The sequence below is a fragment of the Ahaetulla prasina genome, chromosome 2, assembly GCF_028640845.1.
Source record: "Ahaetulla prasina isolate Xishuangbanna chromosome 2, ASM2864084v1, whole genome shotgun sequence".
Lineage (NCBI taxonomy): Eukaryota > Metazoa > Chordata > Lepidosauria > Squamata > Colubridae > Ahaetulla > Ahaetulla prasina.
The window spans coordinates 133,254,551-133,268,443 of record NC_080540.1 but is presented as its reverse complement, the minus strand read 5'-3'; the positions used below and the strand labels follow the sequence as shown (position 1 = coordinate 133,268,443).

Below are 13,893 nucleotides of genomic sequence, written 5' to 3'. Positions count from 1 at the left end.
TGAGAAAGAATGACGAACACGAGCTGAAGAATTAATGACTACAGAGGAAGGCATGAAAGATATTTTGATGTCACCATGAACTCAAGCGCCACCTTAAGAAATAAGGGACAGAAAGTACAAATACAATCGTTTTCTCTCTCAGCGTTGACTCTTAAGGTCATGCTAAACAGAATGGGGTTGATTTTTGAAATTTGCACGCAAGCTAACTGTTGACAGCCATGATATGTGGAAGTTTGTGACCTAAAATGTAAAGGAAGCAGATGATAAAGTATGAATTAAGAAATGAAATGAAAAAGATAAAAACAGGTATTTGTACATCTGTGAAATTAAAAAAGGAGAAGGAAGAAATAGGTCTGAATGAAGGTGGTTTAACTTGAATACAAGAAAGTAATTGCCCTTTGGAGATTGGTCCTCTGGAAATCCATTCCTACTCCCACATCATTCCAAGGGTGTTCATCCTAAATTGTATAGCTAAAAGTCTGTAGACATTCTCAGCCACCCTTTGAAAACAAGAAAAAAAAAATCTGCCTCTGCCTCCCAGCAATTTGCCTCCTTGCAGCAAAGAGCAAACAGCCTGGTCAGCTTCAGCACAGCCTGATTTACCACGAGCAGCTGATTGGCGGTTGGATCTGCCTCCCGGAATTCAAACAAATCAGAATAGTAACAGTTACTTCCTTAAAATTGTATGATTTGCATATATGATTTAAGAATCTCTGTTTATATATACTCAATCTAAAAGAACAATTGATTCCAGATGATTCTAGACCAAAGGTGCCTAACCTTTGTGGCTTGGCGCCTAGCTGGGAGGCAGAGGGGAACCGCATGAGTGGTGGGCTGGTGTATGCACGCTGACCCACCGTTCACATGGCCCGGTTGTAAATAGGCCACAGCCCAGAAGTAGGTCACAGCCCAGCGGTTGGGGACCCTTGTTCTAGATCAGGGGTCTCCAACCTTGGCAACTTTAAGACTTGTGGACTTCAACTCCCAGAGTTCCTCAGCCAGCAAAGCTGCCAAGGCTGGATAGCTGATACTTTAAAAAGCAAAGAACAATACAATAAAGATCATGCACGTCCAGACAAACAAACACAGCATACCAAAGAAAAACTGACAAGGGGATAACAACCATTCTTTTTCCAGGTCTACGAGAACAATCAAGTTTTGGCTGTTTGGAATTTCATTAGGAGTGAATCATATAGAACTCTGGGGAGAAATGGTTCCAGATAGCAGATGACAGAGAAGGTAGACTTCCTAGATTCCAATAGATAGAATTATTTAATTGAAGGGATATGGAATGTATCCACACTGCCCAATCTTACTAGGTGGCAGAAAGTACTGGACATGGTGGCCTATTAAATAACTAGGCTCTGTGTCATGAAGGGCTTTATGATCTTTCACCTTGAATTGTACCTGGAAGCTACTGGCAATCAATGTATATGAGAGGCTATGACTTTGGGAGAGACCATTTTTTGACACAGTCAAGAGTGGATCGAGAAAAAAAATGGATACGGAAGAAAGAGGTATAAAATAAATAACAGTAAAAGTAGAATGACTGCAGGAAGAAAAGTACAAATTCTGCAGGAAAAGGTATTAAAAGCTAGATTAATCACCTCAAAGAATGAATAAGTGGATATAAGGTATAGGCTGTGGAAGCTGCTTACAACAGAGTGAAAAGAAGACCTCTAAAGTTACAGAGTGCCATCAAAATAAGTGAATTTACATTGACGGGACACCCCCACCCCAAAAGCCTAATAGAATGAAGAGGTGGAAGAGGCTGAGAAGGAGGGTGGAAAGGTAACTCATAGAATGATTTTTGGAAAAAAAAACATGATGAAAGCACTGTAAAAGGACTATAAAAAGAAAAGGTTCTAGTTATCAAGAACAGTGTCAAAGAGAGGAAGGAATGGTTAAAATTAAAAGAGGAACAGAAAATGCAGAGAAGTTTTTAAGGAAATGAAAAGCTATTTTGGAAGTGTTAAAAAAGAACCCTATAGAACAGGGGTCTCCGAACTTGGCAACTTTAAGATTTTTGGACTTCAACTCCCAGAGTTTCTCAGCCAGCTTTGCTTTGCTGGCTGAGGAATTCTGGGAGTTGAAGTCCTCAAGTCTTAAAAGTTGTCAAGTTTAGAGACCCCTGCTATAGAAATTGAGTAAAATTTAAGGATTAATATAAATTTGAAAAGTCAGACAAAATATTTCTTGAAGTAATTTGTGCCAACAGGGATGAGTAGGAAGGGCCTATGATTGGCAGGTCTAATAAGAATTTTCAGCCTTTTTTTTTCCACATCTTGGATTTTGGGCAGCTGGGAAATAGCATGTATATTGATGTGAAAAATCTGGACAAAAAATTGGGACAAAAATCTGGACAATAAAAGCCACTGTACCATCCAAGAGAAAACAGTGCAACCTTCTTTTTCTGTCTCTTAGTGATTGGTGATGGATCATTTCCACTTGAATCATGTGGCAGAGTTTCAACTGTGGAATCTTTTATATCTCACCTGTATGGGTTTTAAATTCCTTAGACGCAAACATAGTACATTTTTTGTAAGTGATCACCAGAACCCCATCTCTACATGTCTCCTATAAGCGGTATAGGAAGGAGAACTGAGGGAGGGGCTGACATTGCAGGGATGATGTCACGGTGATACAACACATCTCCACGGGGCTCTAAAGAATCGCACCGAATTCAACCTGCCAGGAGGTTCTGAGGGACCCAAGTCACCCTGAAGGGTGATGAAGACAGAGAGGACACTCCATTGATCACAAGAAAGGGGAACAAAAATAAGTAGATTTGTCATGAGGTTGTCAGGGTAAGCTCCAACTCTTCTGCTGCTCATGGTGACTTCTGTTCTTTTCCAAGAATGATACAATTGTTCCCCTACTGTGTCCAGCATCATTTGGAACATCCTGTGAGCTAGTCCAATGTTACTTATTTTTTTAATCTTTAAGAATTTTTCTTCTGCCCTTACAAGTCATCAGTGCATATGCTCTGTGTATTGAAATACTGTTAAGAAATTACATTTTGATTAAGAATATTATAGTAGATATAATGGGATAATTGTTATAATCACTATATACTGGAATATGAGGGTTTTTTTTAAAAAAAAGAATATACTGAGGCATTGGCCTACTTAATTGCAAAAGCAGGCTATTTAAGGGGACACAGGCAATAAATCAGAGTTGCTCTGGGCCAGAGAAGGAGAGATATTGATGTAAATTTATACTGTTGGGCAAGACAGTTAAAAAGGACATTTGAAATCCTGAGAGAAGGAAAAAGATGTTTGAAAGCCCAAAATCAGATTTTTTTGGACTTGGGATCAATCAGAAAGGAAAGATTTAGAAAAAGAACTTAGACCTAGAACATAAAAGAACCCTAAAGCCCTGACACAGAGGAGAAGACCTTATTAAACTTGGTCTTACATTCTCCACTCCTTTTTTTGCTGGTGTTCTTCATCTTAGTTGCATATGAAAACATCTCACGGAGAAGTGATCAGGCTGGCTTTGCATCTTGCTAATCATTTATCCTCATGACTTTGTTTTCACGGTTTTGTTCATGTTAGAAGAAAAGCTTAGCAGAGCTGGATTTGCTTAGTTTATTTGCTGCTGCTTTATGGTATTATATTGTATGCATGTAGCTTTTGTCAGAAGTAAAATCTCTTTAGTGAATTGCATATATTTGTTTGTGCCTACAGAATTAATACATGAAAAAGACCTCTGAGTGTATAAGGACTTTGTAAAGAATGTAGATGCCTGAATCTTCTGACTGCCCCATGAAGATAAGTCAGTTTGATGCTAGATATGAATTGAGCAAGAAAGCCTTAAGAACTGATAGCAGTTTGCTACTTAAGGATTGCCATCCATCAAGGCATGGGATTGAACTGAAGAAGTAAGTTGCAGATTGGCTCCTAATATTACTGTTGATCACACTGAGCATCTAGAATTGTTCTACACAACTGATGAATATGCAAAACCACTGTGCCATTTATGAGAGGGACGTAAAATTGCAAAATCCATTCTGGCCTGAGATAATCTACTGAAATGGTAGAGCCAACATTGTAAAGTCTGCATTCTCTTAATAAGCAATGGGAGAAGGCACAGCAACAGCCTTCAAGACATTTCCATTTTGCAAAATCCCAACAGCAGTTCACTGAGAATTATGTCACATGTTGTGCAAGGAAAACAACAAGCTGTTTAGTGACATTTAAAGATCTTGCTCTTACCTCAGTAACCATTCAAGAATTCGTTGAGACTGAAAAACAGTAAAAACTCTGCAAAGTTTGAAAGGACTAATTTTCACTTACGTAAGACATCAGTTCCAAATAAAAAATATAAATTGGGAGAGGGGGCTTTCAAATAACATTTAAAAACTGCAAAAGCTGCTCACTCCCAGAGAGATAAGATGCCAGAAAATGTCAACAAATACAATTGAAAAAAGTTTCCTTACTCCTTCAGAGCTGGGTCAAGATCCTTTGCCCAGCTGAATGTTCCATGCCTTATGGTAACTGCATATCCTATAAACACAACAAAACATAAAGGACAAAAATGAAGCTGCAATTCTATCCATCAACTTTTCCCAATATGGAGCCCTCCAGATAGGTTGAAATGTTACTTCACCCAAAGCCAGCAAGTCCAGCAACATTTGGAGAGCAACATCTGGGAAGAGTCCTATGCATGCATCCTGGTTAAAGGCAGTATGATTTATTTCAGAATAGACATGCACAGAATTATATTGGAAAGAGTATAGATGTTTAATGCCAAGGAAGTAGTAGACTGATTGGATGAGTTTGCTAAAAAGATTTGAAGAACTACCATGAAAAGTTTACTCTTATTTCTCCCAACTCTTTAAGCAATGTCTTGTTATGTGAGTAATCACAAATCATGATCAGATCAGGTCAGATCAACAGAAAGCAGATTTTGGAAAGTTGAGGGTCATTCTCTAAAATGTTACAGAATGGCAGAAGCTTCTGTAGCCTCTTCCAAGTTGCTTTCTGAAGCCACATTGTTTATGAGATAAGGAGAAATACTTTTAACATAAGCAACCTTAGCTTAAATATTTATCCACTAGCAATGACTAAAACTCAGGCTTGTTTATCAGCCAGTTATAGCTGCTCCCTAGAGACTATGCTCAATACTCCCTCCCCCAAATACCTTTCATTTTCCTGCAAATGGAAAAGCCTCTCAAAAATAAAGACTAAGGAAGAGTCATCAGGGTGGCAAGGCATCAGTGGAAACTCTGACAAGCTTTCAAGTTGAACAGAGGGAAAGCTGCAGGCTTCGTCTGTGGAGCTGCACACAATACAGTAAACCTTTATTCACTTCTGCTTCTTTTATTCCGACACACGCCACAGAAGCGAGATATCACAAAAGGGAAGCAACCTAGAATCTGCCTGCACATCTAATTGGGCCTGGAGGCTTTTCCATAGAGCTACAAGCAATCCAGTGAGATACTTGAAACCTTCTTTCTCACTTTGGCTTCTTTTTCAATCCTTCAAATTAAAAACACCCTGGGCAGAAAAGAACCTGGAGCAGCCACCACTTGTCTTTCAGTCTGTGTTTGGATGTCACAGCAAAGCCAGGCTTTATCAAATGCCCTTGGACTTACTCCCAGCTTTCTACCCTCTCTCCCAGAAACCTCGTTTTTATTAATCTCTGGGTTTGTCATCTCATCCAAGACTGGGAAAAAGTGATTAATCTGAACTACAATTTGCTTGAAACAAATCAGCTTTAAACTATAATTACATTCACACAAACCAAAACCTCATCTACTTCTACCAGCAGAACTGGAGGAGGAAGGAGTGAATCATGAGCTCAGAAGACGTCCTTCCTATCACACAAAATTATGGCTTGTGATAAGTTGACTTTGCATATAATATACAAATGGATGAAGACTATTGCTTAACATAGTGTAAGCCGCCCTGAGTCTTCGGAGAAGGGGGGGATATAAATGCAAATAAATAAATAAAAAATAAAATAAAATAAAATATCAAAGTGCAATAGAGATGAATCAATTAAGATTTCAGATGCATGAAAAAATACTGTTGTTAAGCTCCATATTAACCCTACAGATATAAACTCTCTTACGATAGTATTAGTTGGTATGGAAATCCATATGTCATATGAGAAAAGATTTCAGAATAAGAATAATTATTAATTAAGAATAATTATTCCTATTCTATTAGAAATAACTCAGGTGATATAATCGGTTTTGCAATTTACAGAAGGAATGTGTAAAAGTTTAAAGATATAATTTGGCAAGCAAAATGATCCAGATTATTTATTTTATACATTACTATATCTCAAAGTGAGAAGCATCTATGCACAAGGCCTAAACTGTGAATTTATCTAATTATATATTTAAACTGCCCAAGGAGCAGTGTTCTCTTTTTAAAGCTGAAAATATCAACTGATTTCACTAAAATATGTGTGTGTGCAGATTCTATTGAGAATATGATAGATGAACTAACATGCATTCTCACTAGGTGCTGGAACCTTTCCATGCACTTATGAAGCATATCTTAGAAACTCTGCACATTTTATCAGAAAAGCATTTCTGAAAGCCTCCTCAACCTGATACTCTTTGGATAGGGTGAGAATTCCCATGCCAGAATTGCTTGCAGATTATGGCAACTGCAATCCTAATGTACCCTGTCAATTTGTGGTAAGGGTTCTCTGTGTAGAAGTTACAAACTAGCCCTAGCTCCTCCCATGTAAACAAACCCTATTTCACTTTCCATGCTTCTATATGAACCAAAGTAGAGTGTTACCTGGAGTAATTGACTTGGTTTCCACACAGTTTGGATCAAGTTCATCATGAGACAAGAAGTGTTGAATCCTTTGCAGTGAAACATTTGTCTGGGGAATACATGGGAAAACTGACTGGTTTAATATGAGTTGGGATATTCTGAGAATCCTCCCAAGGGAAAACAGCAGCTCATGGTCACGACGGTTCTTACTCTATGTCTTAAACTGTTAGGTTGTTGAAGATATTAGACTAGGCCTGGGGAGACCCACGTTCAAGGCCAACATCAGCCATGGAAGCTCATGCGATGACTTACTGGAGGACTCTGAACCAGCCACCATCAAAATTGAGGAGGGAATTGGAGAGAAAAGCAACTTATACGTTTGGAGGTATATAAATATATTTTTAAAAAATGGAGATATGGGCAGAATATAAATTTAACATGTGAAATTTGCTGGTGCAATGTTTGTCATAATTTATCTCAATTCAGCAGAATATATCTGCATATGATCCAGACTAGATCCAAGCTAAAGGAGACACACTACAGTGGCAGATTCATTTGGCAGGAGTTCGATGTATGTTTCATAACAATTTGCTGATTTTATAACAATTTTCAAATTTGTCTATCAGAGTTAGGATCCCTCCCATAGTCCTTTTCTCTTTCAGCTGGAATTGCAACAACACAAGTGAACATACTTGAGATTAGAAAGGGGAATAAAGCACAAACAAAGAAAGCAGAGGGATGAATTAAACTTATCTTACTACTAGGCTGTTGGTATAAAATTGGATTTTTTATCCCTATTTTACATTTGTGTATTAACGTCAATGTATTCTATATTTGACAATCAAATAGAGAATACATACATTTCAATATCAACAAAATAATCCCCTCCATATTTCCCCACAAATGATGAACATCAAGAATAATAACCCTCCACACCAGTTTCCCCATAGATTTCCAAGTTTCCCACAACAATACTGCAAGTACCAACCTACCAAAAGAGAAAGTGAGATATTCTAGGGAGGAAGTTTATAACATTGGGACCATGGATGTAAAAATCTTGTTACAGGCGGCTGCCTGTCATATACTAGTGGGAGTCGGTCATGCTTCAGAATCTCTGAGAAGTTGTTAATGTAACAAGTTTGCTACTGAAAAGGGATGGCCTTTCCAAGTTAAAATTAGCACTCTGAGTTAGATCCAGAATGGAGCACAGTGGTTGCATTATTAGTTAAACTGAGCTAATATTCTCCAAGTAACCCAGTTCAGTTATCAACCAGTGAGCATATTGCCTGAATTTTTTAAAAATGGTTCCTAGAAGAAGTTGTGTAGAAAGTAAGAACTGTAACTGGAGTTAAATTTGGGTATGTTCAAGACATACATTGTTATAGCCCATAAGCCAGCCATTGGTCTTATTTATAGGGTATGAGATAGTCAGTCTTACAGTCCTCTTTGTATTCAGTGCAATTAAAAAAAAATATAAAGTCCATTCTTACCTGTACAATATTACTAATGACCTGAGGAAGCATGTTGAGTGGGAACCTTAAGAGATTAAATAGGGAGAGTGACACAAAGGCTTTCTCTGCATCAAGAACATTCTTCTCATCCACACTGACATAGACAGCAAAGGTGGTCAAGGCAACCTGGAAACCAGAAAGAACAGACTGGTTTAACAACAAGTCAACAACCCCTGGCTTTGAGTTTTTACTTTTTAGACTGGAAATGTAAGAATGAAAATTAACCACCTGTCTTATGTTGCTTTATTATAAAGGAAGAAAGATGGGGCCACTACAAAGAAACTTAGTGAACTTCTCCAAAAGCTGGAGAAAGTAAGGCGAGGCAGGATTGTTTTGATTTACAGGTGAAACTCAAAAAATTAGAATATTGTGCAAAAGTTCATTTATTTCAGTAATGCAACTTAAAAAGTGAAACTAATAAGCCATAATCATCAAAATTATGATAAATCAAGGCATGAACTATCTCGCTTTGCATGTAATGAGTCTATCTCATATATTAATTTCACCTTTTAAGTTGCATTACTGAAATAAATGAACTTTTGCACAATATTCTAATTTTTTGAGTTTCACCTGTATCTAGGAAGGTTTTCCCTGTTACAATTTCCTCGCTAGATAAGTAAAACTTAAAATAGGCAATTGGGATGATCAGCTCACACAAAATAGAGGCTTGGCATTGAATTATGTTGGTATAACTTTTTTTATTCCAACAAATGGATGCAACAACAGACATCCTAGTGCAGGGGTGGGCAATTAATTTTTATCAGGGGCCGCATGAGAAGCCTGAATTGTGTCAGAGGGCCACCAACTTTCTTTCATTGTAAAATACTTAAATTAAATATTTTGAATAGCTGGTACTGATAATCAGAAGAATAAAGCACTCTGTAAATATGTATATTAGGTTATGTGAAACTGTGGTCTATTGGTTAAATAAGAAAAACAATTATTGAACCAGTGCAATTTATTTTTTATGGTGTTTATGATTGGCCTCACGCGGGCTGGACAGGGACGTACAAAGGGCCGGATGTGGCCCGCGGGCCTTAATTTGCCCAGGTCTGTCCTAGTGTATAGTTTGTATCTGTTAAGCGAGCTGATGCCTTCTTAAAGGCTGGGTGCAATCCCTGAAGATTCTTTCTCATTCAACACCTAAATTTTCATGATGCTGCTGGTGGCTAAAGTTGGTGGGAAGCTGGTTAAAGACAAAAAAAGGTAAGAACTGAAATTTTTTTTTTGCTAGTTTAAATATAAAACCGATGAATAAACTTAATTTAACATTGAATTCCAGAAATGTTTTAGCGTTTAGTTAATTTTTCAACAGTTTGCTTAAAACAAACATACACTTCTTTCTGACCAGGATCTTCAAGAGAAGAAAACTGGGCAAACAAGGCAGTACATGTCCTGTATGGTTTTGGGGGAACATTTGGCTGGCCTTTGCAAAAGGTAGATTATGGCTACTGCTAATTCATTTATTTCACTTCCAAATCTAAACTTCTTCAGGATTAATGTGTACTCTTTGTTTGTGAGCTTCCCAGGGTTTCCAAACAATTTATCTGGGATCTATTAGCAATGCTATTCTATTTTGATTATCTTATAAACAGCATCAGAATTTGGCAGAAGAAAAAGTCTAGCTAGATAATGTTTATCCCTCATGAGACAGAGATTATAATTCAGTTCTGACAAAAAAATTATCTATAATGATAGAGTGCTCTGCCAAGAGACCTATTTAAGTCCAGCCATCTTATGTTTTCTCCAAGTGCAATTTTTTTTAGGTAACTCAGAATTTCCCTCAGAATTTCCCTTCAAAGATGGAATCAATCTTCAAATATTCCCTGCCTTCCATGAAGAGAATCTAAGGATGGATGAGTCAACTTGCCATGGCTAACGTGCCATGGGACAACTCACTGTGATCAACTTACCATGGGATAACTCGCCGCAGGATGATTCAACAAATACAAAAGTTAAATTAATTTCAACGTAACTGTGGTCAATAATAAAAGTAAAGAAAGTCAATCCAGAGTTACAATAATTTTGATGAAAACATGGTCACCAATAATAAAAGTAACAATAAAATGATTAATACAGAGTTGAATTGTCCCACGGAGAGTTATTCTGCAGCAAGCTGGCCATGGCGAGTTATCCTGCAATGAGTTGGCTGTGGCGAGTTGGCCATGGTGAGTTGTCCAAGATCTATCTAAGCAACCCTTTCTAAAACTGACCTTCCATGTATTCAGGAAGTCACAAGAATAATTGTTCATGTGAGACCTACCAGAAATGGGGCACTGATCCATGCAAAGGTTGATATAGAATTTAAATAGGCAGATTTCTTCAAAACCCGAAGTTCATTCTTCCGAATCTCCAGTACTTTTTCTGCAAAGGATGGTTCCCAAGCATAGAGCTTGAGTACTTTTATGCCACTTAGAATTTCATTCATTAGCTTAATGCGGGCATCTTTGTACTTCATCTGTTCTACCTAAATGAATATAAAGAATATCATTATCCACTGCCTTTTATACCTCTTTGTCCTGTGCTTCTTATAGAGAGATTTCCATAAAATCAAACGGAAAAGAATCTTGAAAAGGAAACTGGTACTTTAAAAATATCACCACTGGTTTTGTGCAAGCAAGGCATTTTTGCCTAGTGTTAGAAGAAGCTGTATTGGTTACCATAAACATTTCTATAGAGGGAAAGGAAGTAAAATCTGTACTTTTCATAGGAGAGTACCAGTTTGATAGATCAGGAACAGTAAGTTATTCAGTCTTTTCAGTACAAATTCTATACTGTTTTACAAGAGTTTAATATTCCTTTTTATTGACATGCTAAATGGGCATCTTGGTGACAAAACATATGCTTTACAGTCCTTGATAGAATGATTTAAATTGAAACAATTTAAATCTCAGATGTGAATTAACAAGGGGGAAAAAAGATAATTTCAATCAATGATTTAAATGAAGTTTGTCACTATAGTTTCATGTATCTGCCAGACAGTAGTGCAAATCACAAACTATAAATATTAATATTTGAGATATGATCAAATTGTACTCTCCCTGGCTTAGTTAACTTTTTAACACTCTATAACTGCCAAAGGTATGGATTCTCTTTACAGATTTGCACACAAATATGAACGTACTTATCATGGTCAAATAATAGAAAAACTTAAGATTTAAAATTGAAATTTATTTTTAACATTGAAATTCAATTTAATTGAAAAATTAGTTTTTAAATATTTTTCATTTATAAGATCACTTCTCCATTTTTGACCCGGAACATTGTATACAATTTATGCACCCAATTAGTTATTACTGTGCATCCAATTGGGTCCATAGAATAGGTGAGCTGGGTGGTACAACTGTTTAGCTCTGACCACTTTTAACAATTCTAGTTTACGAAATGGCCTTAATGGAGATGTTTGCTTGATTAATTCTCCTTTTCAGATGTATGCTAACCATTTTAATTCAATAAACCTTGAAAAGAAGATAAAGCTTTTACATAGAAATATTATATTGGTTTTATTGCTTTAAGACTGTACAGTACTTCATCTGATCCTGAAAAATTATGAAAATCACCAGGAAATCCTAGGACTATAGTCTAGAGGACCACTGGTGATCCAAAGGAAATTTTGGTGGTCCACAGAAAAATTATTTGAATTTTTTATATTGCACTAAATCAGGGGTCCTCAAACTATGGCCCCTGGGACAGATACATGCAATGAATGTTTGTGTTGCTGCAGAGTCTCCCCCTTCAGGGTCTTTTCCTGTGGGTCGGAGGGGGGGAGAGATTCTGACTTGGGGTCTGCTCCTGCCTCCTGGTGTGGGGCTTTGACTGAAGGCAGGAGGGAAGCGCCGCTAGTGGCAAAGAGAAGAGGGCCTTGTTCCACTGGGACTGCATCATGGCCTGGAACTGGATGACCATCTCAGCCTGCTGAGCCTCCAGACACTGGTACTTGGCCTTGCCCTTCTGCAGGTCTTCCCTCTGCTTGGAAAGCCTATGCTCGTAGTCCTCAGTGAGGTGCTTCTGCTGAGCCTCCTTCTCGGTCCGATCCAAATTGAACTGAGCTGTTTTGCCAACTCTTTCTCGTGGTGGCTGCTTAGCTCCAGTAACTGCTTCCTGTTGAAGCCCTAAGGCGTGGGTGGAAGTGGCGAGTAGAGGCTGGCAAGGTGCCCCTTGGCGTGAGTGACATTGAGTTGGCCATGCCCACCTAGTCATACGACCACCTAGCCACAGCCACCCAGCTGGTCATTAAGCAGATCATATTAGTGGTCCACGGAATTTAAAATTATGAATTTAGTGATCCCTGAGGTCCGAAAGGTTGCTGACCCCTGGTCTAGACTGGGAAATCGAAAAACATCCTGAAGAAAGATATGGCAAACCAACTGCATACAGTGCAGAAAATAAACAAGTTCATACTTAAGTACAGCTTAATTTGTTATCAGACTAGTGAAAAGCCACCAACAGATTAAAGTCAAGGAAAAGCCCAGATCTAAAATCCTGAAAGGAGACGCATGGATAAGCTCTCCATGATGAAGGCATGTTGCTCTTCTGACCAGTATGAAAACAATTGTCCTACCTTTTTTTTTTTAAACAAGAGATTCATTCAGGGATAGAACTTCATTAAGAATGATCACTATGGACATATACCTACCTGGAATGCTCTGGTTTTCATAGCTATCACAGCATTCAGTGGGATGAGAAGAACCATCACAGCCACTCCTGCGAACACAGAAGGCCCTAAAGCCTTAAAAGAATGTAAAATACACCCATTATTATTCTGGTTGCTTGAATTTAAAACATGGTGGAAATCATCATTTGCTACTCTTCAGAAAAACGTGTCAGCTTAAAACCATCAGGAAATCTTCAACAAGGGATGTTGTTGGTCACGAACAGTCTTGCCTTCTCACAAAGGATTTTCATTTTTTCCTCTACAATGTAGAATACATAGTGTAGAACAGGGGTCTTCAACCGTAGCAACTTAAAGACTTGTGGACTTCAACTCCACAAGTTGAAGTTGACGTCCACAAGTCTTAAAGTTGCCAAGGTTGGAGATCCCTGATGTAGAATACATAGGAATATTAAAACTTGGTGTTTTTGTTTTATTTTTTTCAAAACGGGTCCTTGGCTGCTTTTCATTGGCACTCCAGGCAGAAACATGTTGCTGTTTTCACTTTTAAAAATACAACGGCAAACAAATATACCCTTTGGTGGCAGGGAAGGTACTGTACAGAGATGACGGCACAACAAACATGTGCCCACAAAGCTGTTTTTCTGTTTGAGATAACTTTCACAGAAGTGAATAAATCAGATATTATATTGGTGCCAAGAATGTGCCAAAACAATGGTGTATTTTTAGCTGTATTTTTTTAATCCTGCTTTTTTTCAGATACCACTACTAGCTTTTCAGTGGAATGCTTTTATTTGCATGGGACTTTTATAATATTATTACAAAACAGATAAGGTGTCAACCACTAGCAAAGTATAAATATTTTAATGAACAGGAAGAATGAAGTAAGAATTCCCCCTCCCCCATCCCTAAAACCATTTCTCTTTTACCAGCACTATGACCATATCTTCCATATTCCAGTTGCGGCTCTTGAAATCTAAATCTATTGCTACTAATCTCCACAGGCTATTGTATCCTCAGTTAATCACTT

At 37.8% G+C, this 13,893-nt stretch overlaps 1 protein-coding gene across 6 annotated transcripts in view; it reads right to left on the bottom strand.

The window, feature by feature from the left end:
- ABCC3 (ATP binding cassette subfamily C member 3) overlaps nucleotides 1–13,893 on the bottom strand; it is a 104,298-nt gene that overhangs the window by 25,264 nt on the left and 65,141 nt on the right. For all 6 annotated transcript variants that reach the window (XR_009153073.1, XR_009153074.1, XR_009153075.1 and 3 more), the window contains 5 exons: nucleotides 12,888–12,980; nucleotides 10,515–10,718; nucleotides 8,231–8,377; nucleotides 6,762–6,849; nucleotides 4,442–4,508 (listed from right to left, as the gene is read on the bottom strand). Coding sequence is in view for 3 of the 6 variants with exons in the window: in XM_058165737.1 (XP_058021720.1) it covers nucleotides 4,442–4,508; nucleotides 6,762–6,849; nucleotides 8,231–8,377; nucleotides 10,515–10,718; nucleotides 12,888–12,980 (599 nt within the window). In the remaining 3 variants the exon portion in view is untranslated. The remainder of the gene's footprint in view (nucleotides 1–4,441; nucleotides 4,509–6,761; nucleotides 6,850–8,230; nucleotides 8,378–10,514; nucleotides 10,719–12,887; nucleotides 12,981–13,893) is intronic.